Consider the following 11,898-nt stretch of genomic DNA (forward strand, 5'->3'; position numbering starts at 1 on the left):
AGTTTAAAGCTTTTATTGAAAATAGGTTGTCTAACTTATTGTGAGAACTAAGTCTCTTTTGAGAGCTGAACAACAAATCTTTTTCTTCCTGGCTGATACTCAGCTTGAAAAGTAGAGTTGCTGGTGAAATTTACTTTTTCAGAATGCATTCTGTATCTAGTCAAGGAGGGAAGCAGAAATGCCTGTGCATAGGCAAGGAAAGGCATAAAAAAAAAAAAAAAAGATCAAATACAATGCATACATGAGTTCATGCAAACAGCAGAGAATGAGCAGGACTGAATAAAAAGGCTTACAAAGTCTGGCTACTTTTCTCTTGCCATACAGAGCAGATTTAAATGAAGCTTTATTTCAGTTGCTTTTAGATCTGCACAAAATAAAGCTGTGGCAAGCGTTGTTCATAGTCACTACTGCTGTCATGTCAGTACTAATCCTCAAGTAACGAGATGCATTTTATAGTGCCTCTTTTTATGCTTCCCATATGTGATTCCCCCCCCCACCCCCCAAATAAAGGGAGCAAAACTGAGCTAAGACTAAGTCCCCATCAGAAATTTTGGAGTTTCTAGTGCAGTGCAGCTATCAAAGTATCAGGAAAAGTTATAAAAGGTAAGGAAAGAGTTGGATTCATACAGTTGAACAGAAATTGACAGGTACTTAGATCAAATAACCTTTTGGCTAGCTACTGAAGAATGGTACATAGAGAGTAGTTCCCAGTGACCAGAGAAACATGACTCAAGTAGAAAATTCACACGTGTGCAAATGAAATCATACCACTTTAAGTATTTGTATCCTTCTAGATAGAAGCAAGCATATTTTCTGCTAGTTTCTTCTACTAATCTATAACAGCATTAGTTATTACTCCATTTAAAGTGGACCCAGCCTGCACTCATCTTGCACTGCTCTTTCTTCAAGTCAATGATCCTTTGTAAAGTGTTCTGATAGGAGTTACAGGTGTTAGACTTTTTTTATTGAAGTCTAGCATGTTGTAAACCCAAGATCTTTAATACAAACATTTCACTACCGTTCTACCATCACGCACTCCTTCAGAAAAACCAACAGGATTTAGACAACTATTCTTGTTGTAAGTTCAAATTACACTATGGTTACTTAAGTCATGAATTCAGTTGCCAACAGAAACTTCAGCTATATTTAATAATAAACATGACTTCCCCACAAAGTGATGGGATTTCACAGGCACAACCTGAAATCCAGATATTAAACAATCATGATTACCACTTATGAGAAAATTCCTTCACTTTCTGTAAAGACAAGTAAAGTCGGTGAACCAAGAGATAGTTTCCCCACAGGAGTTTAGTAAACAATGGCCTCCCTGATCAGAAGGGAGAAGACGACAATTAAAGCTTACCAGGCCATACAACTATATCAGGAATTCGCTTAAACATTCCTTCCCTGAGTACAAATATCTCATGTAGGCAGTGACCTGAAACACAAACAATAAGTTAACAAGTTCAAACAAGGAAGCATCAAAAGTAGCACAGTTACGTAAATGAAGTTCTCTTACCATGAGCTCTGAATACCCTATCTTCTGCATCCTGCGAATATGAAATATTAGTGGCTCTAAGATCCTGAAGAAATTCTTCATTTACAATGGATGGAGGTACATCATTAACATTTAAGGATGCCTACGATACAAGAAAGTAAGTTCATTAAAGGTAGGTTCACTCTTACAGCATTTCTGTACAACAAAAACTACAGAAACAGGTTAGCACTGATGCCCAAACACAAGATCAGAAATAAAGAAGTTCTCTTCCTCATCTCCAATCACTGATCTCACTTTTCCTGCCTGGTACTCGGCTGAATAGATGCACTAGTTTTATTTCAGTAGCATATTCTTATCCTTTTTCCCCTTGATAAATTTGTTTAAATGCACTAGCTTATGAGTGCTTACTGAACAAAATACCTTTTAAGACTACCCAAGATCCAAGAAAAATAGCTGCCTGAACAGAACTAGACATTGTCTTATTGATAAAGGGGTAGAGATTGAATATCAATTCCTCCTCCAATACAAAGAAATACTCTGCAGATTCCTCTACTTACAGTTCTGTTTCTACCAACTCACTTCCCCTCCTCCTGTCACATAGTAGAAGTCAAATCCATCTCAGATCAAAGCCTAATCAGAAGTCCAAAGCAAAGCAAAACTAAGTTTGCCTGATTTAACATAACCAGCATGCTTTAAGTAGACCTCACACATCAGAAAGAATTTATAAAATCCATGTTCAGTCACTAACATGCAGGTGTTTTCAGAAAGCCTCTAGCTAGAAGTCTTGACCAACACCTTGGAAAAAAGGTTTTCTTTCAAAGAAGCTACACTGGACATTTTGGCTTATCAACAGGCCTTGAATCAAAGTTCTGTAAGTCCAGAGGGAAAATCCTTGCTTAATGTTTTCTAACAACCCACTCTTCTAGATCCTTACAACAGATGTCCTATATAGCATTCTTACAGCTTCTCAAAGTGCAGATCTGTCCACTTAATTCTCTATTCTAAAGTCCACTTTGGCTATCAGGCACATAAAAAACACAGTTCAGGTGTCAACTTTTTAAATCCACTTAGAGAATGGCAATTCTTCACAGCATCCAGTTAAAAAAGAAAAAAAAAAAAAAAAATCTTTGTAGACATTAAGTGCAATGCTTTTAAGTGCTTTGAAAGTTACAAAAAATCCCAACATGCTTTTTTCCCTCCTTAAAAATCAAGCCAATAAATTAATTTATACTTTTCTATGGATAACCTCCCTAAAGGAATATGTCTACTATTAAAAGTGACCTCTAATTAAGGGATTATTTTATCAGATATAAAACTTGTCTTGTGACTAAAAAACTAACTTCTGAACTTCAACTCCTATTCTGAAAGAAAATGTTGGTCAAGAATGTTATTTCTAACTATCAAAGTCCCTCAAGTTCAAGAAAAGGAGAACTGAAAGTTTTTCACTACCACATCTTTTACTTTAAATACACTTAAAAATTAGGAGTTGCACAAAAATTCGTTAAAACACCACGCAGTGCTTTTGAACCTTTGTCATGAAAACCCTTCTGGCAAGTTATCAGACATCATGTTCAACTCAAATAGAACAACATCCTTGCAATTTTGTTATAAAGCTATCAAGAAAGACTATGGGCTTCCTAATGATGCCAGCACAAGCTTGCTTACAGGCCTACCACCAAAAGCTATTTTGTACAAAATGTTCCACAAAGAAGCATAGACATTTCTTTGATGAGCGTGGCCTATGCTTCTTGACAAGTACAAAGTGAAAACAGCAAAACTCAATTCACTTTTCTTCCACCTTCTGAAGTTTCAGCCTTCAACAAAAAAAGTATGACCACCCAAGTTTTCTTTCCTGGAATGGAGTTTTGACTAATCTGTTATCTACATAATCTCCAGAAAAGCTGATACTTTTTACCAACATTTGTCTTAAGATAAAAGCTTAGAGGATAGCACCAGTTACCAAGCTAACAGTAAGGAAAATAGAGATTAATAGTCTCCCATCTGCCACCACAGCAGCAATCTATTCTGAATGGGTTGAGTCTCAAAGTAGCAAGAGCTGAAGAAGGCAAGATTTAACTTTCAACAGCAAAGTTTTCAGGTACTTAAAAGATCCATAGTGATAGAACTTGTCTTGTCTACCAGTGTCCACCCTACAAGAAATTATGTAAGTTATGTAGAAATTAAGAGTACTTAGAGGGACAATTCAGAAAGCAATATCTGCATGAGATACATTCATGACTGATAGCTAACAATATTCAGAGGTTCCAAAGTACAGCCCAGTGTTTGTTTTGGAGTTTTCATATGGAACACATGACCTAATGAAAATACAGTTTTAATAGTGATTTGACTTCTGGAAGAGAGTTCTGACTTGCTTTAACAATAATAGTATACTTCTTAAAATAAAGTGTTATACATCTGAGAAAAAGGTTTTTTCCTCCATCATATTCACTTTGTCACCTACAAACACTGAAGTTGAGATTAAATGCTGTTCAGGTGAGAGGCACACTGCTACCAAGAGATCCTGATTTTAGGGGCCAGTCACAATGAGCACAGAGGAAGTCAAGTCTTGGATTGCTGCTCTTAGCTCTTACTATTCTGCTGTTAATGCACATTCACACAGTGCCTTTTACTAACCCAAAGAGCAGAGTGCTGACAGAAACTTGGGAAACATAAGAAACAAACAAGTAGGTACTAAATAAAGACCTTTAAACCACTTAAAAAAATTCCCTGCTAGCCATGTTTACATTTTCTATTTTAAATTTGGGTTACTTCATGGCTTTCCATAGACAGAACTATTTCTTATAATTTCAAGTTGAACACCAAGTGCTTTGAAGATCTTCACTCCATAAAAGGGACACAAACGACTTCAAGGTATAACAATTCCTTGCAGATTGTTTTCAGTATCTTGATTTTTATCCCTTTTCCACAAGTATTTGAATCCTTTAGCTTTCATCTTCAAGATTGATGTTAGTATTCATCCATATAAATCTTATGCACAAAGCCAAACAAAAATATACCTTTATTTATTCTTACATGACTGAATTATTTTAAGATTTGTGTAGCAGAAGGTGAGACAGCAAGTCTACATTAAGTAAGTCTAAACTGCTGTCTGCGGTAAGTCTCGTCTGAAAAAAGGAAAAAAAACATCATCAGGTCTTGAGCATCACAGGAGCAGGGACATTTACTGTTGTAAATTATAACAAAAAACCACATGCAACAGGGAACCCTCCAGTCTTGCAGAATAAAGGCAGGAAGAGATGAGATAGAAGGACAAATGGACCAAGAGATCCCTCTGCTACTGCTGCTCCTATACTCAAGTGCCTTCATGCTCTGATGATGGTAGAAGGTGAAAAACCAACATAGCATTACAACCTGGAATATAACTGGGAACTATGATACAGATATGAAAATGAAGGACCTGCAATAGTAGTTGAGAATAGCTATGAGAGGTCTGGATACATACTAGAGACCCCAAAGAGTCCCATTCTGTGTCAAAGTAGTCAGCCAGTTTTGGATCGCAACAAGAACATCAGAACCAGAGGAGCACAACGTAACAGGAAAGCATTCAACATTACTGGCAGATATCCTGAAGAGCTGTTTAGCAAGACATGCTGTGGAATCAAGATACTATTCAAGAATCTACCCTTGTCCTCCAACTCTACTTTATTCTATATTCCCCTCTATGGGTAGCAAGGGAAAAATTGTCTCTCAGGAACTCAGGTCACAGCAAATTAAAGCACCTGCCAGTTAAGACCAATCCCCGTCAAGGAAAACACATTAAGATTAGGGGTTGGTTTTTTTTCAAAATATATTGTCAGATGGAGATCCTGCAAGTAATAGCACATGAAAGAATGTCTTGATTAACAGAAGACTGAAGAAATGTTCAAGTTGTCAGGCTCTATGAGATTATCTACTTCAGAGAAAATGCAATCTTGAACTCACTCAAGAATTGGGTAAAACTGTTACCCAAAGCAGGGTTCCTACAGTCACTGTACAAGCACAGCCTGCTTCCAACACTGCTTAAGCAGCTATCTAGTCAGGAACCTGCAGACTCAAAGGAATTCTTAGAAGGGAGTCAGGTCTCCTGACTGACATGAGTTACTCTTCTAGAAAAGCAAAATATAGATGTATCACAAAACCCAGAATGTTTCAAATGTGTTGTTTTTCTGAAAACATTCAGTTCAATCTTAAGTACTCTGGTAGTCAGTTTTCAGCACCCAGACATGTAAAAAAAAAAAATTACTGTCAAGTAAGAACTTGGATATCATAAAATACACAGAAAACACAGCACAATTTAACTTCCCTGTATCTTCCCGCTTTGTTACCATGAACATCAAAGTTGCAAGAACAATTCCCTCCAGGCTAACAGTTTCTACGCTCTTGAAAAGCAGCCGACAAACATGGACAAAAATCCCCTCTCTGTGTTGGAGACTTTCATTCCAATAAAAGTACTACCAGTTAACCTGGAACCACAAGTCAAGCTAAGTCATTGAAGGTTTCATGTAGAACACTTTTTTCCAAAACTCTGAGGTATTAATACACTATATTTAAATCAATTATATGCAAGGTAACCCTTCAGGACAACAGCTGAATCATCTTTAACAATGTGGTCTTGATTATCACTAAGACTAATGTTCAAAGGAACTGGTTCAGCTATTTACTTACTCTAGAGGTAGTTTTGTGCTCCAGACTTGCTCCAAAGGTTTTTTCTATCCATTCCTTAAAAGTTGGTAATACCATACCACCTAATCTGTACCTGAAAAGTCAATATTACATAGGGTCATTTTAAATTAAAAGACTGTATATCAGATACACTTCTTTTGATTCTACGTATGCACAAATACTTAAGTTTTAAACCAAATTTTTTACCTACAAGCCTGCAAAGCTTCTGCACATTTAGTTTGCATGCAACTGCACATTTCATTGTATTTAACTGTTTTGTACTTCATACAAAATCAAATCAATTGTCAACATCTTAGGTATTCTTTTCCTTCATGATCTTTGGGAATTGTGGCATAAGGCTATTCAGATATCCCACCACCCCATCTTTACTTTTAAGAAAGGTTTCTCCCCTTCAGCAATGCAGAAAGCAGTGTCACAGTGTACGTGTCAGTTATAAGTAGAGGCCACATGTATATGGACACACTGCAACATAAACAACAGCAGTCTCAGACACACAAACCCAGCTCAGTACACCTTACATGTTTTGAAGAAAAACGGTGTTAACAGATTCTTCCCTCATCATCAGAATGCATCAGAATCCATCAAGCAACGAGAATTTATTTCTATCGCAAACTCTTTGGCAACAGCTTCCATGTGACAGATGAAGACTTACAGACAAGGGACAGAGGAGCTGTTTGAACATGTGTACCACATGTGAAAACAAATAAGATTGGGGACACACTTAAACAGGTAGAAACTACTGCTATTAATTGTTTACATATAAACACCTCATGCATGTTTATATATGCACAAGCATTCTCTGAGGAGAAGAGAAAAAGGACCTTTCTTTGGTGATGAGCTTTAGTTCTCAGAGCAGCTGAGGATCCTTACTATAGCTTGCACCTGGGTCACTGTATTATGTCTCATTATGCTTCCTTCTAAGACTATTCAATCACTGTTAATCCAATTCTGACCCCATCCTTCACAGCTGTTGCAAACAACGCTACAACTAAGTCACCTATTACACAGAAGATCAATTCCTTTCATTTCTCATCTCAACTACCTCCCAGTTCTCCTACTGCAAAGAAACCCTATTCTATTCCTAGAGATAAAAGGCTACAAACATATCTCAGCTCGAGCTAGACTCTTCAGCTTATAAAACAGCATTCAGTTGTTCTTCCTGTGACAGCTGTTATTGTATCATCATACCCATACGAAACAGCTAAGTGAATTCTATTAAAAAGAAAGTGCAATAAGCAATGGAAGTTTAATGCATTTGCATCAGGAGTTTGCAACAAAGGTACAGAGTCAGCTTGGTGCATTTTCTCTAGACATACTTTTTGGTATTGCCAACCTATTACTATAGCTACCTTGCAAGGGTAACCTTAATTAATCACTTACTCAAAGGACAAACTGAAGCTATCAGAAAACCAACAATTTAAGTCAAGACACAGACAGATGTCACAGTGTAGAGGCATTTATTTTACTGCACAGAATGCAATGAATGACTGCTCAGGAAGCAAGCTTTATATGTATGTTGATGGTGCAAGAAGCCCCCCAGAAGACCTCCTCCCCCCCACACCCCCCACAAAAAACAGGTTTAGTTGCTCAGCCTAGCAAGTATCATCTATCCCTGGTGAGATGGTAGAGTGTACAATAAAAAGATCACTTGACACACAGAAAAGCATGGTCTGTTGGGGAAGTCAACATGGCTTTCAAGAAGGGAAATCCCATTTCATGAACCCTTGGAGTTCTACCAGGATGTAAAACTAGGAAGTGAATAAAGGGGATACAATAAACATTAAATAACACACTCCTTTATACTTCTGCAGGTGTTCACTCCAAAAGTTATTTAAGGAGATACACTGCTACAGTACTGAAGGAAATATTCTTCTACAAGCTGAAGGATAAGATAAGAAGCAAAGGGCAGGGTTTGTTGATCACTGTCCAAGACAGACTCAGGAGTACAGCTTGCCACATACTGGTACAGGATACAGTTTTATATGTCTTCATCAGTGATCTGGATTAATCAGTGAACTCTCCAACCAAGTGAATAATACTAAGCTCTTTTGGGTAGACAGATACTACTGATAGGAAGGAACTCAGGACCTTAAAAAACCTGAGAAAAAAAATAAAGATAGAAAATGTAGATAATTGCAAAAGCAAGCTTTAGTTGCATATTTTGAAGAATCAGACTGGTAGTCAGTATAGAAAAAATCATGGCATCCTCACTGACAACATACAACAGCAGTCAACAGTGTTATGCATCAACCAGACTTGTAAGACAAGATAGTTCATCTTTTTGCTGCTCTGTAGACCTCTGATGTATCCACACCTTGAGTGCTGTATGCAGTTTTTCTTTTTATCTCCAAAAAGATAGAGTGGAGCTAGAGAGGGTTCAGAGAACAGCAACTGTACAGACCAAGATGCCTTACAAGAGGAGACTAAAAGGTCCAGGACCCCTCAGCACAGAGAGAAAATGAAAGGGAGGATATGATTAAATCGCATATAATCAACAAAGTGGTAGACAGGTTGAACAACTATCATTCACCAAGTCCTGCAACACAGTGAGCGATACTTGGTTTAAAACGTGAGTATTTTACACAACAGCAACCTGGAACTGGCTTCTACGGAATGCTGTAGAGGCAGATAGTATCAGCAGACTTGAAAGCTATTAGATAAATTTATGGACAACAGATCTTTAAGTGGATACTAAAAGGATGAGGCATCTACAACACCTTTGCAGATGCCTATTCTCCTGTTTTCACTTCAAATACTCTCCTTTTGCCACTGTGACAAAATATTCCATAGAAAATACACTGGTGTGGCCCAACAGGGCATTTCTAACATAATCAGTTAGAGAAATGCAGATGGAAGGAAAAACCACCATCCCCACGCCCCCCATACTAGAACAGTGACTCAAATTCATCTGTCAAACAGTCTCCATGCTTCCTCCTGAAAAAAAGCCAAGTCCAGCTCTTAACCTTTTTTTCCCCTCCAAAGCACACTACAAAAATTTTCCGTGCAGCACAGCCTACCCCAGATCAACTAAAGATATCAGATGAAAGAATGAGTGACAAAGTGACAAGAGTCAGATTCCTAGAAAGAGGAGAGAGACCACCAAGATGGCCCAGATATTATACAGTGAACTCAAGTGCCTAAAACAAGGTTTTGCATTTTAATCTGGCCCTGAAAATTAAGAAATTAAGAACTGAAGTGCTTAACATCCCAGTTAAGTTTTTGCAGCTTTGACTCTAACTATCTCATGCTAGTTTACACAAACTCAAAGACCAGGAAGGAATTTTTCTGAAAGACAGTACTTATTTCTCTTCCCCATTCTTTTTGTTTACTCTTACAAAAAGTCTATTTTTTAAACTAAGGAAGAGACTGCAGGACTACTTTCCATTGAAGCAGGAAAAAAAGCAAATAGGAAGATATCAAGCAACAGGCTTAAATCCCATGGGAAGAAAGTTAAGAGAGCCCCAAGTAGACTTAATTTTAATGTCATTTCCTAGAAACAAAACAAAATTTCTTAGAAAAACAAGCTTGCTGTACAAAAGGCTAGTAGATAATAAGTCAGAAGAGCTGCCACTACAGAATGTGCAACTGAATAGCAGTTTTTATTTTTAAGCTCAGAGGATAAGAGTAACTCCATGCACAATGGTCAAGAAACTGAAAACTTTTGAAAAGATTGAAAGTTTAATAAAGCAACTTGTTGATGCTTAAGAGATTCTCAAATTGGCAAAGTTGCACTGACCTGCTGCATGTTATCTAAAGCTTTAGAATATGGTGCAAATTCTCAGTCCGAGTCCATTCTCCAAGGGAAGTTTAATGCACACAGTACAACAAGTTACAGAGAAGGCTCACATTAATTTGTCCTTTTAATACTTTTAATAAATCTTCCAATAACCCACATAGTCTATTTTACTACACATTAGACTACTGTGTATAGAATTCAATAAACCTGTTAAATGTAGAGCAACTACATTCTATTCTACCTATTCTATGAGATAAAGCAAGTTTTTTTTGCTGTCTTTGGATTAACTGAACAGTGCAATTTTTAAACACTTTTCAAAATATCACTAAATAAGATACTTCAGCTACATAAATTTTCAACTTACCTTTTTCCTGTGAATTCTGCTTGACCCTTCTTATTGAAGATGAATTTGGAGTCGTTATATCCCCATCCATTCCACTTCAGAAGTTCTTGCCTTAAAGGGAGAAAAATACATAAGTGAGAATGTTAGCATATTGTAAGCCCAAAATGATTTGCAGTTAGTTATATGACTTTGGAAAAGTCTTATCAGATAGCAATTCAATAAATCAGCACATATCAAAAGTGCACAGCTTAACAGAGGAAAAAGTAATTCTGCAGCTACAACCATTTTTGGAGTGCATCCTAAAATCTGAAAGACAAGATGCTTTATAAAAACAACCAGCTTAAGTCAATGCACACCATATGGGGATATTCTCAAATTGGTAAGAGCAATGTTTGAAAGATGCTTATTTTTAGATCTACACATAAATACTAACACACAAACAGGTAATAGCTAAATATATTCAGAATGAAAGACATTTAGCATTATTACTCTGTCAAGAGAACAATTTTAAATTTTAGTTGTTTGACATCACCACTGTAACCTCACTGCATTCTTAATAACATTCACTTGATGGGGCACTCAGACACATTTGGACTGAAAATATTTTTGGAAAATAAAAAAACCCCACAAAACAAAAAACCCAGCCCACAAGAACTGCAGGAATAACACAGCAAATACAATCTGAATATGACCTCAAAGCATGCCACCATAAGAAAGGAAATTAAAAAAAACCACAACACAAACCCACAACTGTCAAAATACAACCACAAAATGGAAATACCGTAAGCACAACCATACCAAAACAGAGGATCTCTTAATTATTATAAAGTCATCAGAAGTATACCAATGTAAACATATTTAAGACTCAGAGATACACAAAGACTAATTACACATTAATCTAACTTTTTAAGCACAATTTGCCATTTGTTTACACTATAAATGAAGTACTAATCCAAAACCTGAATTTTAGTTAATAAAAAGGCATCTTAAAGAAGTCTGAAAACAGATGATTTACCTCACTCCACTATATAAAGTGAATGTAGCACTTGCTCTTACGTTATGCAAAGAGTAAGATAATGATCCAGAGCGACCATTTCAAAAAGACTTTATGATTCCAAGAAAGCACTGCCTCGAGTCAGTTAAAACTCCACCATTACACAGAAGATAATTGGGTGATGACTGATTACCAAAGACCTTCATTATTAAGATAATATTAACATAGGCTGCTGACATACTGTCAGTGTTGTAATTAGAGTTGGCTTAATCAAAATTCATTTTCTTCAAACAGCCTGTACACAAGATTTTACTTAATCAAATGGAAAAAAACATAGACACGTATTTCATTACAGTTGTTTGAATCAGATATTTCAACAAGCCTTCGACAAATTTAGCACTTTAAGTAAACTTTATATAGGAGTTTCAGTACTCGGTAACTGATAGAGTTTTGTGAAATAGCCAGTCTATGTTCTTCCACATTAAGGAATTAATTCTAAAATTTCAGCCAAAATTAAACTGTTTGAGCAGACAGCTGTCCAGATACAGAAGCGCCTCTTTGGCTGCCTCCTCTCTAGAGGCCTGATCTTTACACATGTAGTGTTCACGCAGAAAGGGGGCAAGGATCTACTCATGTCTGATTGC

At 36.8% G+C, this 11,898-nt stretch overlaps 1 protein-coding gene across 1 annotated transcript in view; it reads right to left on the reverse strand.

Moving 5' to 3' along the window:
- Positions 1 to 10,371, reverse strand: part of AGPS (alkylglycerone phosphate synthase) — a gene marked incomplete at its 5' end in the record, with an annotated part of 43,280 nt that extends 32,909 nt beyond the window's left edge. The window contains 4 exons of the mRNA XM_010171572.2: positions 1,364 to 1,438; positions 1,520 to 1,640; positions 6,164 to 6,254; positions 10,282 to 10,371. Of these exons, the coding sequence (XP_010169874.2) occupies positions 1,364 to 1,438; positions 1,520 to 1,640; positions 6,164 to 6,254; positions 10,282 to 10,371 (377 nt within the window). The remainder of the gene's footprint in view (positions 1 to 1,363; positions 1,439 to 1,519; positions 1,641 to 6,163; positions 6,255 to 10,281) is intronic.
- Between the last annotated feature and the right edge of the window lie 1,527 nt (positions 10,372 to 11,898).

The sequence above is a fragment of the Antrostomus carolinensis genome, unplaced genomic scaffold (assembly GCF_000700745.2).
Source record: "Antrostomus carolinensis isolate BGI_N321 unplaced genomic scaffold, ASM70074v2 scaffold4797, whole genome shotgun sequence".
Classification (NCBI taxonomy): Eukaryota; Metazoa; Chordata; class Aves; order Caprimulgiformes; family Caprimulgidae; genus Antrostomus; species Antrostomus carolinensis.